Source organism: Ovis canadensis, chromosome 4 (assembly GCF_042477335.2).
Source record: "Ovis canadensis isolate MfBH-ARS-UI-01 breed Bighorn chromosome 4, ARS-UI_OviCan_v2, whole genome shotgun sequence".
In the NCBI taxonomy this organism is placed as follows: domain Eukaryota; kingdom Metazoa; phylum Chordata; class Mammalia; order Artiodactyla; family Bovidae; genus Ovis; species Ovis canadensis.
In genome coordinates this window covers 63,179,129-63,196,462 of record NC_091248.1, presented here as the reverse complement: position 1 = coordinate 63,196,462, position 17,334 = coordinate 63,179,129, and the positions used below count along the sequence as shown (strand labels likewise).

Genomic DNA, 17,334 nt, shown 5'->3' with positions numbered 1-17,334 from the left:
CAGTAGTAATAATACTTTGCCTTTTGTGAGTTTGTTTTTCCTATTTTTAGAATTTTTTAAATTAGGTATAGTTTTTGTGTTTGTTTCAGGCGTACAGCAAAGTGAATCCGTTTTGCTTATATACCTATATTCACTCTTTTAAGATTCTTTTCCTTACAATTTGTTACAGAACATCAAGCAGAGCTCCTTTTGCTATACAGTAGCTGTTTATTAGTTGTCTAATTTACATGTAGCAGTGTTCCTATGTCGATCCCAGTCTCCCACTTTATCCCTTCTCCATTTTCTTCCTGGTAACTATAAGTTTGTTTTCTGCCTCTGTGACTGTATTTCTGTTTTGTGGATAAGTTCATTTGTACCCTTTTTATGGATTCCACATAAGCAATGGCATATGATATTTGTCTTTTTGTGTGTAATTTAAAAAATATTTTTGGGCTGTGAACTACAAAATTGGATAAAAAGCAAATTCAAGAGAATTTGAGAATTTGTTTTAATATCAATTTCACATTAAATATTAAATTTGGTAATTGTAATCCAAGTACATTCACCACTTTCAGAAAAACTAGTATAGATGTAACTATAACTGAAGGTTCATCAGAACTTGTTTCAAGTTTTTGTTAAAAATATCTGATTTAATATAAAAATGTCTTGACTTTTTTTTCACTCAGAAGGATTGTAGATTAGTATACATTTTTTATTGTTCTAAGTCTGTGAAATTCTAATACATATTTTCCTCATTTGTTTTACATGTGATTGCAAAGAAATATTTAAAATTATTATGACCAAATCCACATTTAAAAAGAAAGTTATCCTGAACCCTTGACATATCCTTAGCAGTAATAGAAATTACAGATGAAAAGAACACTAGAACAATAGACTATCTGGAACATAACTTAGCTGTATGAAATTCATAACTAATCTGTAATATGTTTTCTTGTTATTTTTAGACATTCTTCTAAGTCACCAATGTTATAATTCCCCAAAGAGTACATTATCTGAAAGAAATTTAAAGCCCTCATCCAATTCATCTCTTGAATTGCCAGTTTTCTTTCCTTTACTTACAGCCCTCAACTGTGATCACAGGGGTATCTTAGGATCATTTCGTCCACAAGTTAAAAATTATATAAAAATATTCTTCATGTTAACATAACTTATCATTGTTTCAACACTTCCATCTCAGTTGTTTCTCACACACTGAATTCACACAAAGTTCCTAGTGAGCATATTACAGAATTTCTGAAAAATATTTTCTTCAGATAGTTAGCAAGAAATAATCTTATCATTAGCACATAGGAATCATTTTATTTATTAAGAATTCCTTCAGCCTTTGAATTCCCTTTCTTTCCATGTGTGTGTATGTGATTTTTAAAACCCAGATGCTGCTCTGTTGCTTTCTTGCATCATTCCAGGCTGTGTTAAATAGTGTAACTTTGAATAGTGTACCAGTGCTGGTATGTACACTTCTCATAGTTTAGAATATTGACTCTTTCACTGTGTTTACCTTTCTAATTCCCTAATTCCTAATGCTTCACAGCCAAAATGTTGTTTTTGCACCTCCATATGATTTTATTCACCTCAAATAAGGTGGACTTTGAAAAAGCAACAATGAGAAACCATTACTCTGACCCTTCAGTTGTTCAACAGGTACCTAAGAAGCATCTTCTACATGCTGAGCATCTATGTGAATTCCTGAAAAGTGAGTTTTAAGGAGATCACTTGAAGAAAGTAGTTTGAAACAATGAAAGTTAAAAAGGCTTAAGATGAGTGAAGGCTTCTGAAATAGAGAATGCCTACTTTGTACGAGATACTTTATTACCACAACCAAAAAGGAGCCAGAATATTATTCAATCTGTACCTCCAAACAGTTTCATTGGCTTTTGGTTCTCATTCCTCAGTCCTACTGTGTGCCTGTGGTCCCTTGCCAGTACTGAGATAGGTAGAGCTTGGAGGAGTGGATTGTGGAGGAAAAGACTAAGCAAAGGAGAGGTGAGAAGGAAATGAGAGCAAGACGGAATTATCTGGAGATAAAAATGGTAATTCCTTACATTGCTAAGACACTTTATAGTTTACAGAACATACTTTGGTGTTGACTAGACTGTTAGTTTCATGTTACAGTGAAGAATTGAAGCCATATATTGAACTAGCAAGTGGTGGAAATTACATCTAGATGCCTTAAGTCAGTTGTTGTTATGTAGTTGCTAACTCATGTCCAACTCTGCAGCCCCATGGACTGTAGCCCACCAGGCTCCTCTGTCCCTCCTCTGTCCATGGGATCTCTGTCCATGGATCTCAAGAATACCGCAGTATTCTTGCCATCTCCTTCTCCAGAGGATCTTCCTGACTCAGGAGTCAAACCTGACCTTGCGTCTCCCACATTGCAGGGGGATTCTTTACCAGTGAGCCACCTTCCTAAGTCTAGTGTTCATTTTATTGCAAACATTTTAGAAACAGTAAGAGAATGGGTAAAATAAAATCAGATAAATTCATATAGTGGAATAGCACATAGCCATAGATAGGAACAAAAATGGAGGAAAACCAGTAATACTATGCTGAAAGAAGCTTTATACTTGTATACACAAAATCTTTGTATAAAGATATAGAATAGACAAAACTGATCAGTAAGATGAAGTCATTGGTAACAGATATAATGATGCCTATAAGTTGTTTTGAGATGCATCAAATATGTAAAATGGATAGAGACATGAAAAAGATAAGCAAGTTTATAAAATGCTATTATAGAATCTAATTAGTATATTGGCATTCATTGTACAAGTCTTTAAGTGTTCATAATAAAATGTTAGAAAAAAGTTGTTCATTACTTTTAGTGGTTTTGAAAATAATATATATTAGTAAAAATAAAATTTTTCACCAAGAAGAATACACAGGGGATAGCAGGAGCTGGTAAAAGACTGGCTGATGTGTGAAATATATCTTTGGAACCTGTTAAAGGTATCCTTCCATATTGTCTGTGAATGTAGCCCCACTTAAAAGTTAAGACTTACCAAACCAGAAGAGTGGTGTTGAGTGGAAATGGGATGAAAGACCCTCCTGGAATGATGTGGTTAGTGTTACACAAATAAAACAATTTATTAAAACTAATGACACTCTGTCTACATTACATTATATAAAATTTTCCTTAAAAGTAAAAAGAAACCTGAAAGTAAATATTGAATGCCAATTAATTATATGCATGAATAAGCATTTAGGGGTGAAGTATACTGATGCCTAAAAAATGAGTTGAGGATAGGTGATAGGTAAGTGATATAAAGGACTTCCCAGGTGGCGCTAGTGGTAAAGAAAAGTGAAAGTGAAGTCGCTCAGTCGTGTCTGACTCTTTGCGACCCCATGGACTTGTAGCCTACCAGGCTCCTCCGTCCATGGGATTTTCAAGGCAAGAGTACTGAAGTAGGTTGCCATTTCCTTCTCCAGGGGATCTTCCCAACCCAGGGATCAAACCCAGGTCTCCTGAGTTGTGGGCAGACGCTTTTACTGTCTGAGCCACCAGGAAAGTGGTAAAGAACCCACCTGCCAATGCCTGAGACGTGGATTCAGTTCTTGGGTTTGGAAGATCCCCTGAAGAAGGGCACAGCAATCCACTCCAGTATTCTTGCCTGGAGAATCCCATGGACAAAGGAGCTTGGTGGGCTATGTCCATAGGGTCGCCAAGAATCAGACACAACTGAAACAATTTAGTACGCACACATGTGATATAAAACAAATTGTAGGATGTTAATTATGAAGTCTAGTTTATCAGTATATGGGAATTTACTATACAGTTCTTATAAACTGACGAAGAAGACAAGAACCTAAGAGTCCAGGGTACTCAAATAATCATTTTTTGTAAATATTGAATTAATTAAGAGTTATTGCAGCAGTAAGTAGCAACAAACTTCACCCAGGGCCCAGATCTTGGTCTCTAATACCACTTCTCACTAAAAGAAACTAGAATTTCTTGAAAACATGGCAGATTACAGATAGAAGAATTGCATCATTGTGAGTTTAAGAAATTAATGACCGAACTGAGCTTTTATAGTAGAATATTACTATGCTTAGAAAATAAAAATTCTTAGAGACAAAGGGCCATAATGTGTGTATGATTCAGAAAAAAATTATGCTCACACATGTGTGTATATGTGTATGAAAGGGGGAAAGAGACTACAGATAATAAAGCAAATGAGATAAAATGTTAGCAACAGGTAAATCTGAGTAAAGCATAAATGTGTGTTCCTTACACTATTTTTATTTTTATAACATTTTGTAAGTTTGAAATTACTTTTCCCCAAAAGATTAGACAGGAGTGGTGCTGGAGGGAAACCCAGATGATCTGCTTAGCTAGGGACTAATATTTAGTTGGACTAATTTTTTTTTTTTTGCTGAGGGATGTTCCATTGTATGGATATTCTACATCTTATTTATTCATCTCTAGTTGACATTTGGGTTGTTTCCATTTTGAGACTGTTATGCTATGGGATAATGATTCTGTGAAGAGTTGTGTACACATTTTTGTGTGAATGTACTTTTTATTTCTCTGTGTATATATATCTAAGAGTTGAATTGTTGGGCATGTTTTCACTTCTGTTTACCTTTGAGGAATGGCCAGGCTGTTTTCCAGAGCCTCTGTTTCATTTTAAATTCCCACTATCAATACATACGGGTTTCCAATTTCATGGCCAACATTTGTTATTATCTGTCTTTCTTTTGTTAAAGCATCCTCTTAGGTGTAAAGTGGGCCTCTCTCTATTTTTAAACCCTATAAGTATGATTAGGTCTTAGTAGTAATGAAATGGTCTCCACCCATTTCTAGCAGTGAGCCTCTTTATTAAATATGGAATACATATAAGTGGAAATAGGATAACATCAGAGAAATTCTTTTCCCATTTCTTTGTTAGTATTTCAAAATTATTTGAAGAAAAATCTCAAGAGAAGAGAGATTGGAGTTTTAAAAGTGTAGAGCTAGAACTCACAGATTTTAAATGCCTGTTATAATCAAATACATATTTAGCATCTAACCCCCTGAGTCTATTGTAACCATTAATACCACTGCCACTGAAGTCTCCACAGTGGTTTTGGGTGCCTTCCCTCACCCTCGCCATAGCATGGAGCCCATCATCTGCCTTCTTCTGGGAGCTCAGAGCTTCTGCTAGTATTAGTTCACCACACTATAGATTAAACTGGACCATGTCAGTTCATCTGAGGTCTAACCATTGGTTTTTAACATGGTTTCTATAGGGAAAATACGACATTTTTTTTCTTTCAACCCATCAACTTACAAATGACTGTTTAGAAAACAACTTGATTATAATTTGGTAACTATTTGTCCATGAGGGAAGGCAAAATAAGTTGAAATTATTTAACCTAATGTCAGAAAGCTTTATGTTGACTTAAACCATCATCATGGATTAAAACTTTAATGAAGGATCATTCTCTTTATTCTAATTGGAGTTTTTATGTGTTAAAATTAAATATTATTGCCATAAGTAGGAATTGAAAAAGTAGGAATTGAATTTAATTTTGAAAATGTATGTCTGAGTACCAAAGAGAATAGAAAGAACAATAGTATTGCTTTCACTCATATTTTATTTGTCTCACTTTAACAAAAAGAAGATGCTCTTAGTTTTGTCTGTTTCCTAAAAGTTCAGTTTTTCATATTTGATATGTGCATCCACCTGTATACTTATTTCCTCATGTTTTATTTTCATAATCAAGTTTAGTTGATCTTTAATAATTGTTAAAGAGGATTAGATTAAAATCTGATTAATATGACAATGGTTATACGTGGGGTTTTTCTTAAATGGGACTATAATAGTTTTATATTTGATTCGATAAAAATTTCATGTCCTTTTCCCTAATATGCATGTATTCAGTTCAGTTCAGTCACTCAGTCGTGTCTGACTCTTTGCGACCCCATGAATCGCAGCATGCCAGGCCTCCCTGTCCGTCACCAACTCCCGGAGTTCACTCAGATTCACGTCCATCGAGTCAGTGATGCCATCCACCCATCTCATCCTCGGTCGTCCCCTTCTCCTCCTGCCCCCAATCCCTCCCAACATCAAAGTCTTTTCCAATGAGTCAACTCTTTGCATGAGGTGGCCAAAGTACTGGAGTTTCAGCTTCAGCATCATTCCTTCCAAAGAAATCCCAGGGCTGATCTCCTTCAGAATGGACTGGTTGGATCTCCTTGCAGTCCAAGGGACTCTCTGTAGAAGGAAATGGCAACCCACTCCAGTGTTCTTGCCTGGAAAACCCCAGGAACGGGGCAGCCTGGTGGGCTGCCGTCTATGGGGTCGCACAGTCAGATACGACTGAAGCGACTTAGCAGCAGCAATACCACTTCTACTGATCATCCATACACAGTATAATCCTACACAACTTTCTTTTTAATCTACAAAATAAAGAGTGCAATGCTCTCTGTTTATCTCTTATTTCATTAGACTATTATGACTGTCAAATGTCAAATAGGATGTAGGTTTATTTTTAATACTCCCACTCTCTCTCCTTTCTTTTTTTGGAGGGATGTTTCTGTGTGTTTTTTTTTTTTTCTCTGAGTTTTTGAATAGAAAAAAAAGACGGTTGGCAGAAGGTGTTCCTCAGAAACACTATGCTGATGTATCAGAATAACAGCACATCCTGGACTTTTGGGTCACACTTGCCTGAGGAGTCCACCAGCTATGAAGGACTGATGAAGGGTGTTCTTCCTGTGTGAGACTAATTAGGCTTCTAGGCTCATCATGTTATCTCTACAGAGGTTCCTGGCTATGCCTGAAGTCCAGAGCTTGACTTGAATATTTTCAGTTAACATTCGCTTTGTCAGAGGACCATAAACTTCCCCCTAGTTAAATATGAGCTGTCGTTTTGGTAATGTCTTTTTGTGTTGGATTCTTACAGCTCTCCACACAGGGGGATGCAAGTCAGGTGATTGGACCTCTTACCGAAGGACAGAGAAGAAATGTGGCTGTAGTAAACTCACTATATAAGTTGCACCAATCCGTAACAAAGGTAACCTTTATTTTAATTAAGCTCTGTTGACTTAATTTCAGGTTCTTTCTTCTTGCCTCGAATTTAGACAGTCATGAATTTTTAGTGTTTTGCCAAGGAATACAGTGAAAATGCGATTGTAAACTAAGCTGAGGACTGAACTCTTTCTAAACAGTCTTCGATCCTGGCCTTTATTATTTGCCTGTACAGTTAGTTTAAAATACATGAGGGACTCAAGGTTGCTTGATATAGTCAAGTTTATTGAACAGTTGATTTAAGGGTAAATTATATGTGTTTTATACCTATAATAACATAATTTGATACCATATGGGTGGTAGCAAATTATAGCAAAGGCAGTAACAATATAAGAACTCATAAGCTCCCTAACATGTCAGAAAGCTTCTATCTTTGCCCAAAAAAATGAGGGAGAAGATGCATTTAAAACAGTAATATATAATCTTATGATATATAATCAAAGACTACTTGTGAGTAGAAAAAAAATTTTGCTATTGTTCTACTAACTCTTTTAAAAAAAAATGACTGAACTTTAACTTGTTTGCCATCATGTATTATGTCTAAGATGAACTATAAACATAACTAAGTATTAGGAAAGCAACATTTTCAACCCCATCTTTGATTCTTGAGTCACTTGTGTTTACTCAGCTAATGATTTGCAAAATATTTGGTAAGTAGGGAGATAGTTAGAAGACATGAAGAAGCCAGTGGTTAGTTGATATTCCTAAAAACTTGACCTCTGGTATGAGCTTTTATATGCTAGATGGTATTTTAGAATACTTGTAATGACTTACTTGTAAGTATATTTTCCATTTACTTAAATTTTTGAGCAAGTCATTTTTATCAATTAAGGGTTTCCAAACTGTGTCTTTGGTATGCTAAACAAAATATAGTTTTAAATAGTTATTAACAGGTAAATGTCAGGCAAGTAAATAACAAAAATAAATAAAAAGAATATATATTTTCCATTTCCTTTCATTTTTACTCTACAGACTCACAAGCAATGAAAAGTTGCACTTATTTAGCCTGATTTAAATGTCTTCATTGATACTTTCAGAATTTTCATAGTGTTGGTATTGATTTGTAGAAAGGGAAACATTTGACATTTGACTTGTTAAAAATTATAGTCAACTTAGAAAAGGTGATTTTTTAAAAAAATAAATAAATATGGCTTTAAACTGATCTTTTCAAGTTAAAACTATATCATTAAGGAAAGCTAGCTTTTAAAATTCTTAATGTTTTCATTATTTTAAGTAGGTAATTGCTTTATACAGGAAAACTTTTTAAAACCTGTCCTACCTACTGCATACTAATGGACTTTTAAAACAGGTATGAGATGCTACTCTAAAGTAATGATAATGTGAAAAGTTTTATCATGTTATGATCAAAATTACTATTTATAAAAATAGGTAACTTACTCAAATATAACTGGATTTGTTCTAGGTGGTTTCCAGTCAGAGCTCATTCCCACCAGCAGCTGAGCAAACTATAATTTCAGCCCTAAAGGTAAAAGAATTTAATTTAATCTTTGACTCTGTAGATCAGAGTCAGTTTTAGAATTGTTTGGATGAGTGGGAGATGTCACATTTAAAAATAATTCAGAATCTTCTCCATATGCCAAAAGTAGCATGTTGATGATTATCCTAAAGAGAGAGGCTACTTGTATGTTTATATTTTCAAGAATTTAAAAATAGACCCTGTTGGTGTCTACAGATTGTGTTCCAGTTATGATAATTGTATCATAAGCAAGAGAAGCAAGAGTCTTATAAATATTCACTGTATCTTAGGGCAGTGCTGCCCAGTATTATCCCAACAAAGCAGTGGTTCTCCATCAAGGCAATTTTGTCCCCTTGGGGCATTGAGTGATATCTGGAAACATTTCTAATCATCATGACCGGGAGCAGGGTGCTACTGGCCTCTTGTGCCAGGGATTCTGTCACGCATCGTGCAGTGCACAGTCCCCCATAACACAGAATTACCAGGCCCCACATCTCAGTAATGCCAAGGCTGGGGAACTCTACCGTGTACCTATAAGATATGACACCAGCGCACATTCCCACTTTTTAATGTACTAACGTAGGTTTTGCCTTGAGAAGAGTAAGAGAAGATGCAGTCAGTCCAGAGCCTTCCTGCAGTGACCCTGCCAAGTACGGATGGAATTGCTTATGTTAACAGACCTCAGTGAAACAGTTTTGTCCTTGCTTTTTAATTAAATTTCATTAAAAGTCTTTATGGCATAATAAGTGAAGAACAAACAGAATCCTCTGACTCAAAGGGAAAAAGAGAATCTTGAATTTTCCTAAGACTGTAGGAAGCTTACTACGTCACTTTGATTTAGGATGTTAAGATGCATAAATGCAACCCAAGAACCAAAAATCTCCATGCTTTTATTATTTGATGGAAAAGATATTAAACATACTTTTTTACTTACTACAAAATATAAAGACACATAGTAGTCTTCTCTACCTTGTTGAGATTTTATCCAAAATTAAATGTTATTTTAGGTTCAAAGTTCATCATTTCATAGTACCAGCATTAACTCCTATGTCATCAATGACATAATTAATGATTGTACATTTAGAGTCATTTCATTATAACCACCTCAGCTATAAGTAGTTTTAAACACCTTAGGCCAGTAGTTCTGATGTATTTATTACTGAGATCATCTTGCACAGATAGTGAATATATTATTAAGTTTGTATAAGTTTTTATTGTGTGGGTTTGATATTCTTTATATTGAAATATTTTGCATTGTCGAGACTTCAGTATTTTTGTAATCTTAGTTATTTTAGCTAAGTACTTCCCTTACCAAAAAATCACTGTTTTGTAAAGAGCTTGTGAAATATAATCTAACATCGTTTCTCAATTTCCTCTGGCAGTTATCAGTCCTGTACCCATCGTTTCCATGAAGGCTTTCTCCATAATGCTGTCTTCTCTTTTATGTTTCCCATGAGTTGGAAACCTCGCCTGACTATAAAGTTCTCTGAGTACACCATCATATTATAATACAGATAGAGGCAGTTTTATTTCTTCCTTTCTGATCTTGATGCCTGCTTTCCCATGCTTTTTTCACCTGCTAGAACACCTAGTACCACATTGCCTAGAACTGGTGAGAGTGGACTTGTCTGCTTGTTTCTAACATGGGGAAAAGCACTGAGTATTTATTTTACTGTTTGAAGTAGGATATGTTCTCAGATGGCTTTTATCAGATTAAACAGTTTCTTTTTTATTCCTGATTTAATGAGATTTTTTAAAGTTATAAGTGGTGGTGTTTCATCAAACAGCCTTTTCCGTATAAAATGATCACATGGTTTCACCTCTTTATTCTGTTAATAAAATACTGAATGTATTTTCAGATATCAGACCAACCTCGATCATGATGTATTACCCTCTTTATGTATTTCTTTCTGGATTTGATTTACTTAATTTGTATTGAAGATGTTTGTATCTGTAATCATAAGTGATATTGGTATATAGGTTTCTTTTTTGTAATTCTTTGTCTGGTTTTGAAACTATTTCCTCCTTTTCTGTTTTCTGAAAGAATTTGTGTAGAATTCGTATTCTTTTCTCCTTAAATGCTTAATACAATTCTCCAGTGAAGCCATCTGGGCCTGTAGGTCTTTTTTGTAGAAAGTTTATAACTACAAATTTAATTAGTTTAATAGATAGAGGGCTATTCAGATAATCTGTTGTTTTTTTTTCTGGATTGAGCTTTGATTCTTTGATTCTTTATTAGGTATTTGTCTGTTCATCTAAATTACCTAATTTGTCAGAATAAAGCTGTATATGATATTCTCTAACTATCTAGTTAAAGTCTATAGGACCTATAGTGATAACCTCTTTTTCTTACTGATGATTTGTGTTCTCTTATCTTTTTAAACTCAGTTTAGTCATGGGTTTACCAATTTCATAATCTTGTTAAAGAAACATCTTTGGGCTTTATTAATTTTCTCTACTGTTTGTCTTTCTATTTCCCTGATTTCTGATTTTAGATTTTTTAAATTTCCTTCTTATTTTGAATTTTCTTTGCCTTTTGTTGTTTGTTTTTTGGAGACCATACACCATTGATTTTTAGACCCCTCCCATCCTCTAAATTTAAAGTTGTAAACTTCCCTCGAACTTTAATTTTGATATGGCATGCTTTTATCTTCATTCATTTTGAAATATTTTTTATTTCCTTTGTGGTTTCTTATTTGATTCATTTTTAAAAATTTCTGATTATTTGTGGTATTTCTAGATATCTTATTGATTTTTTTTCTTGCTTATCACTTTTTTATTGAAGTATAGTTGATTTGTGACATTGATTTCTGATTTAATTCTATTATCATCAGGAAACATATTCTGTATGGTTTCAATCCTTTTAAATTTATTGAGTATTATGGTCTAATATGTGGTCTGTCTTGGTGAATGAACCATGTATGCTTGATAAAAACTTGTAATCCTCAGTTGTTTAGTATCATGTTTGTAGATATCTGGTAAGTCAAAGTGTAGTGATGTGTTCAGATTTCATGTGCCTCTACTGATATTTTGATAGTGGTTCTATCACTAGATGAAAGATACAAGTTACAATTTTCCATGATTGTGGACTTGCTTCTGTCTCCCTTCCATTCTGTTGATTCTTGACTCTTCAGTTGTGAAGCTATATAACTAATTGTGCTGAGGCTCTGTTCTGTAAGTATTTATCATTTTTATGCCTTCTGATGAACTGACCCTTTTGTCGTTAGGAGAGATCCTTCTTTAGCTTTGTTAATACTTATTGTCATGCATTATTTTATCTGATAATAAATTACTCCAGTCTTTTTATTCTTAATGTTTACAGAAGAAGATGTATCTTCTTTTGTCCATTTACTTTCAACTCCTCTGCGTCTTTAGTTTTTAAATGCATTTCTTGTAGAGAGTAGAGTTGGGTCTTGTCTTTTGTCTGTTCCCATAAACTCTGCCTTTGCATTGGAGTGTTTAGTCTGTTAACATAATACAGTTATCAATAAGGTTTTATTTAGGTGTATAGTTTTATTGTGTTTTGTTTGTTCCCTTTGTTTTGTTATTGCCTCTTTTCCTCCTTTTCTGCCACCTTTTGGATTCTTTGATTGTTATTTTTTTGAATTTCACTTAAGTTTATTTCTTAAATCTTTGTCTGTATCGCTGTGATTTTTTCCCCATTGTTCTTCTGTGGATTTATGCATTCTTAACTTCCCACAGTCTTTTAGAGTTAATATTGTATCGTGTCATGTAAAATCTAGAAAGTTTGCATTAATTGAAGTACATTTACATCTACTTGCATGGAGTATCCTTTTTTTATTTTAAAATTTCCATGTTGGTTCTTTTTTAAATTTTAAATCATTCTGTTGAGATTTCCTATTATTTATGATGGGCATTTTTTCCTTTATCTCATTGAGGTTCTTGCCTGATAACTGTAGAGTGGCTCATTTCAGAATTGGCAGCTATTGATTGTCTTTTCCCTTTAGAATTGATAACATCTCCTCAGTTCAGTTCAGTCGCTCAGTCGTGCCTGACTCTTTGCAACCTCGTGGACTGCAGCCCACCAGGCTTCCCTGTCCTTCACCAGCTCCCGGAGCTTGCTCAGACTCATGTCCATTGAGTTGATGATGCCATCCAACTGTCTCCTAGCTTTTTGTTATTTGGTCATTTTAATATATCCTAGACAATGTAAACATTATGTTTTGTAGACTCAGTATTTTTATATATTGCTCCTATAAACATGTTGACCATTTCTTTAGCAGATAAGTAGCTTGTTGAGACTCAAATTGTACACTGTCAGATCTGCAGCTGGCCATGTCGAAGATCTCAGTTCTTTAAGCCTCAGTTGCAAGCCACTTGTTTGCTTTGCACACACATGGTTGAACCAGCTGAAGACTAGTGCTGAGTTCACACATGGAAAAATAGGCTTGTTTCTTCTCTGGCTCTCTCCTCTCTGAAGCCTAGGTTGAACCACAGCCCCTTCCCATCTTCCTTTGACCTGAAAGACCTGGAAGGTTTGGTTTGCTTTTTCTCTCAGCATTTTAGCCACCTAGGCTTGCCACTGCCATGAGTAATCACTCTCATTGCAGAGGCACAAAAGAGAAAAACTCGCTCTCTTCTGATTGTTATATATTTCCACACCCCTCTAAAACTACTTGCTTTTTTTTCCATCTCCAGAAGCCTCCAGTAGGATTTTTTTTTGTTTTTTTTTGGGGTATTTTTCCACAATTACGTGTAGGAGGATCTGTAGTTAGGTACTCATTCCTTCATACTGTGTAGAAAACTTGCCCTTCCTTCTTGAAATCTCCTGTCTATTTTCACTATATTCCAGGGTCTCTTCTTACTTCTTTGCCCAGTGGCAAAGAATAACCAAAAGCTCATTGGAGTCAAATGCAGCTAGAAAATCCCAGCTTTTCAACTTGATGGCTTCGGATAACCTTCTTAACTTGACTTTAGTTTCCCTATCTACAAATTACTTTAAATTCCGCATCAGTAAGTTAGAGATTCTCTTAATTCTTAGAGGAAGGAACAATTGAGTTTTCAGTGGCATGGTTACCTGTGAAACCCAAAGCACAGTATCCAGCACGTGACATCTACTAAATAAGTACTACTACCCCGCTTAATCTGTCAAGGGCTCCTCTTCTGCATGACATGAAAATGGTATTCCTTACTCTGTGAACTGTCCTCTGGGATCTCAATGACTCATTTGGCTTTATCTTCTATCTTAAAAGCCAAAGACAAAACAAAAAAAAGCCAAAGACAACCATATCTAGTTAAAACATGTTAGAAACTACAACTGTGAAGCCCTCAGTCCCTGCTGGAGAGCCCATGTGGGTATCCCCGTAAGTCCTTCCAACTTGGGTCCAAAACTGAGCTCAGTATTTCCTCCCTCCATCCCTAAATCAGCCAGTTGCTTATGCATTTACACATTCAGTTGATAATGCCACCAAGTCATTAAAGGAGGAAAAAAATCTGAGTGTACCCTTCCGTCTTTCCATTCCGTATTTCTCACATCTGATTCCCAAGTCCTCTGTTCTCCTTTCCCAGTGTCTCTACCTCGTCTCATCTCTGTTCCTGCTGCCTCTGATTTGGTTCAGGCACTCACCACTTTGCATCCTACTATGTCCTCTTGCCTTTAGTCTAATTTATCCAGTCTGCTGTCCCAGTGTGAATTTTCCCAAATTCAAATCTTTAACCACGTTTTGGTTTGTTTTTTTTCCCATTGCTTAAAACCCATCGTTGGTTTCCCAGTCCTTTCAGGATATATTCCTGTCTCCTGAGCAGCCTGCACAGAGTACATCTGCTCTATCTCTCTTCCACATCGGCAGCCACCGCATACTCTGTTAAACTCCTTACAGTTCCCCAAATGTATAACTTTCCCCAGGCTCCTGTGCTCTTGACATATGCTCCCCGTAGTCTCACACCCTCCCTCCCAGCACATACACTTAGCTTTTAACCTGTTTTAACCTTTGAAAACTCAGTTCACGCAACACTTTTTGTTTTTTAATCCTCTAAGTATAATTTGGGTGTCTCTCCCATGTTTCCCTATCAACTTCCCTGGTGGCTCAGACGGTAAAGCGTCTGTCCACAATGTGGGAGACCCAGGTTTGAGCCCTGGGTTGGAAAGATCCCCTGGAGAAGGAAATGGCAATCCACTCCAGTACTATTGCCTGGAAAATCCCATGGACAGAGGAGCCTGGTAGGCTACAGTCTGTGGGGTCACGAATGAGACACGGGGTCAAGAATGGGACACGACTGAGCGACCCATGTTCCCTAGCTCTCGGAGCTCTGATACCGCCACAGCTTATCTGTTGTCACTAGATTGTGAGCTCCCTGAGGGCACACTGTATGTGTGCATACACACACTCTCTCTTTTATCTTGTTTCATTTTCATCCTTTATTTCCGAAAGGAGAGCCGAGGGATTGTGGGGCAGAAGGCTTAGAGAGAAAACACAGAGCCCATGTCTCTGTCAGTCCTGTACACATATCTTTATTTTTATCAGCAAATTAAGGCTTGAGATGACATTTAGGAATCTTATGCATAAGGATCCTATTTAACCTTTTTTCATTGATTTCAATTATTTATATGAGCCAAAGTCATCCATCTTCCTTGTATGTAATCATACATATATAATATACTTAAGCATGTGTAATATACTTAAAATTTAGATTTTGAAAGTTTGCTGAGGTCCAGTCATATTTTCACATAAAAACCGTAACTGTGGCCTAGGATCATAATGTAACTAATGAGTATACTTCGCAGTAGAACAGTTTCTCAACCTTGGCACTATTGATGTTTTTGGCTGGATGGTTCTTTGTCATGGGGGACTGTCTGTTGCATTGTAGGGTGTTTAGCAGTGTCTCTGTCCTCTTATTTACTGGATGCTGGAAGCATACCCCTCCCCCACCCCAGCCATGACAATCAGAAATGTCTCTAAACATTGCCCCCAGTTGAGACTCACTGCTGTCAAACTTTAAATAGAAATCTGACCCACAAAATGCCTAACTGTTCTGCCCTTTGAGAGTCACTAATATATTTATTATATCCAGTTTGGTCTAAAGCATATGATGTTGCTCCAGTTTTGAAGAATTACTTTTGGTCTTGCCTCAGTCTTTCCAGAAACTTTAGAAAATGTGTTCAGATTATCCTTGCTTCATAAGTGACATTACCCTTCTCTTCTCCTTTCTCCAGAGGCTTATTTGAGTGTTAAACGTTTTGAAAATATGAGAAAAGTGGGGGAGTTGAAATTTTTCAGCGCCGTGTTCCACATATTTTAAACTTTAAAAATCATTACTGACAGCAGTTATGAGAAGAGCAGACTTCTGTTGGGTTATTATAGTTAAACTGTAGATAGTCTGAATTTGATATAATGTGAAAACTTTTAGTCAAAATGCTTCTCACACCTCAGATTTCTTTGTATTTGATCTATTTAAATTTTGCCTCTTCTTAATCTTCTTTCAGGCGATCTGTGTCCTTATGGGAAGCGCTGTGCAACCCTTGCTGACTTCCGTGGGCGACGCCATCGAGGCCATCATCATCACTATGCACCAAGAAGACTTTTCTGGGTAATGACTCCCAGCCGCAGGCTTTGCTGGCCTCCATAGCATTTGTGTTTCGTTCCCACCTCCACCTCTGCTCCCTAAGCCTCGACCATCTAGGCATCTGGAGCCTTGTTCCTCTTGTGATGGAGCTGGCCTCCACCCTTATCCTACTTTATTTGTTGTGCACCATTACCTGATGTTTTCAGCCTTTCCTGTCATCGTTTGTCTCCTGTTATTCAGATATGGAACCATTAACATCTGTGGGACTCAGCTGGTTATTAATGCTTCAGGACGTTTGGTACCATCTTGTTTTTGCAATTATATTTTTTCCCTTACTTCTCACAAATAGCCTGTACTTGAGCCTTGGTGTTGGTATAGTATTCCTTGTATAAAATGTCCTGTCTCTATTGCTCTGCTAGTCTGATTCCTACTCTGGCTTTGAGAGCAAGGTCCTGCCCAGCCCTCTGCAAAAAAAATGATTTTCCTTCATCAGAGTCTTAGTGCAGTCTAATGTGGTCATATCACTCCTAAACACTCCATAAACACTGGTATTATTCCGTAGCTATTTCATATATGAACTGCTTATCCATATCTATGTGTTTTGAGAATAAAAATCATAGTTCCTAGCTTAGTGTTTACTGAAATCTTTTTAAGTAAAATGGCTTTGACTTAGTGTATTAGAAAACGAGAATTTGAAACAGTTTGCACATGTTCAAAGTGATTTAAAAAAAACATACTTTAGAACTAAACATTCATATATTTTGTATGTAGATATATATTCTTTATTTCTAGTTTATAGTTAATTTTTATTTTTAATTGCCCTGTTTCTTTATATTCATGTTGTTTAACAGAGTGCCTACTTTACTGAATTTCTAGCCACTGGTCTATCTGTTTATGGAAAAATTATGTGACTATTGCACTGTCTTTTAGTTTTTCAGATCACTTATTATTTCATTAAGAAAATATCTTTTGAAAGGTGAAAAGGTCAGTCTATTTTTAATAATAATATGAAGCACAGAATGGTAAAGTGGGTTCTACACAAAAATGCTGTAATATTTGGATATAGGAATATGAAACTACTGATTACCAGTATTTGGAAATAAATGGATTTTGTTCAGAAGTGATCTGAAATGTCCCAGTTAGACCAATCATCATTGCCTCTGAAAAGGAAGCAAAACTGAAGTAATTTTTAAAGGCTTGTTCTAAGAGTGGTTCGATACTTCCTTCAGTAATTGTGTTTATGAGCCACGGCTTGTGCCTGCAGATAACTGATTAGCCATTAAAAGTTGGTTTCCCAAAGAGATATGTTTTTATTAGTTTGCTTAA

The 17,334-nt window shown here is 35.8% G+C and overlaps 1 protein-coding gene across 2 annotated transcripts in view; it reads left to right on the top strand.

The window, feature by feature from the left end:
• Positions 1–17,334, top strand: part of COG5 (component of oligomeric golgi complex 5) — a 279,231-nt gene that overhangs the window by 231,340 nt on the left and 30,557 nt on the right. For both annotated transcript variants that reach the window (XM_069587900.1, XM_069587901.1), the window contains exons 15-17: positions 6,883–6,993; positions 8,431–8,493; positions 15,929–16,032. In XM_069587900.1, the coding sequence (XP_069444001.1) occupies positions 6,883–6,993; positions 8,431–8,493; positions 15,929–16,032 (278 nt within the window). The remainder of the gene's footprint in view (positions 1–6,882; positions 6,994–8,430; positions 8,494–15,928; positions 16,033–17,334) is intronic.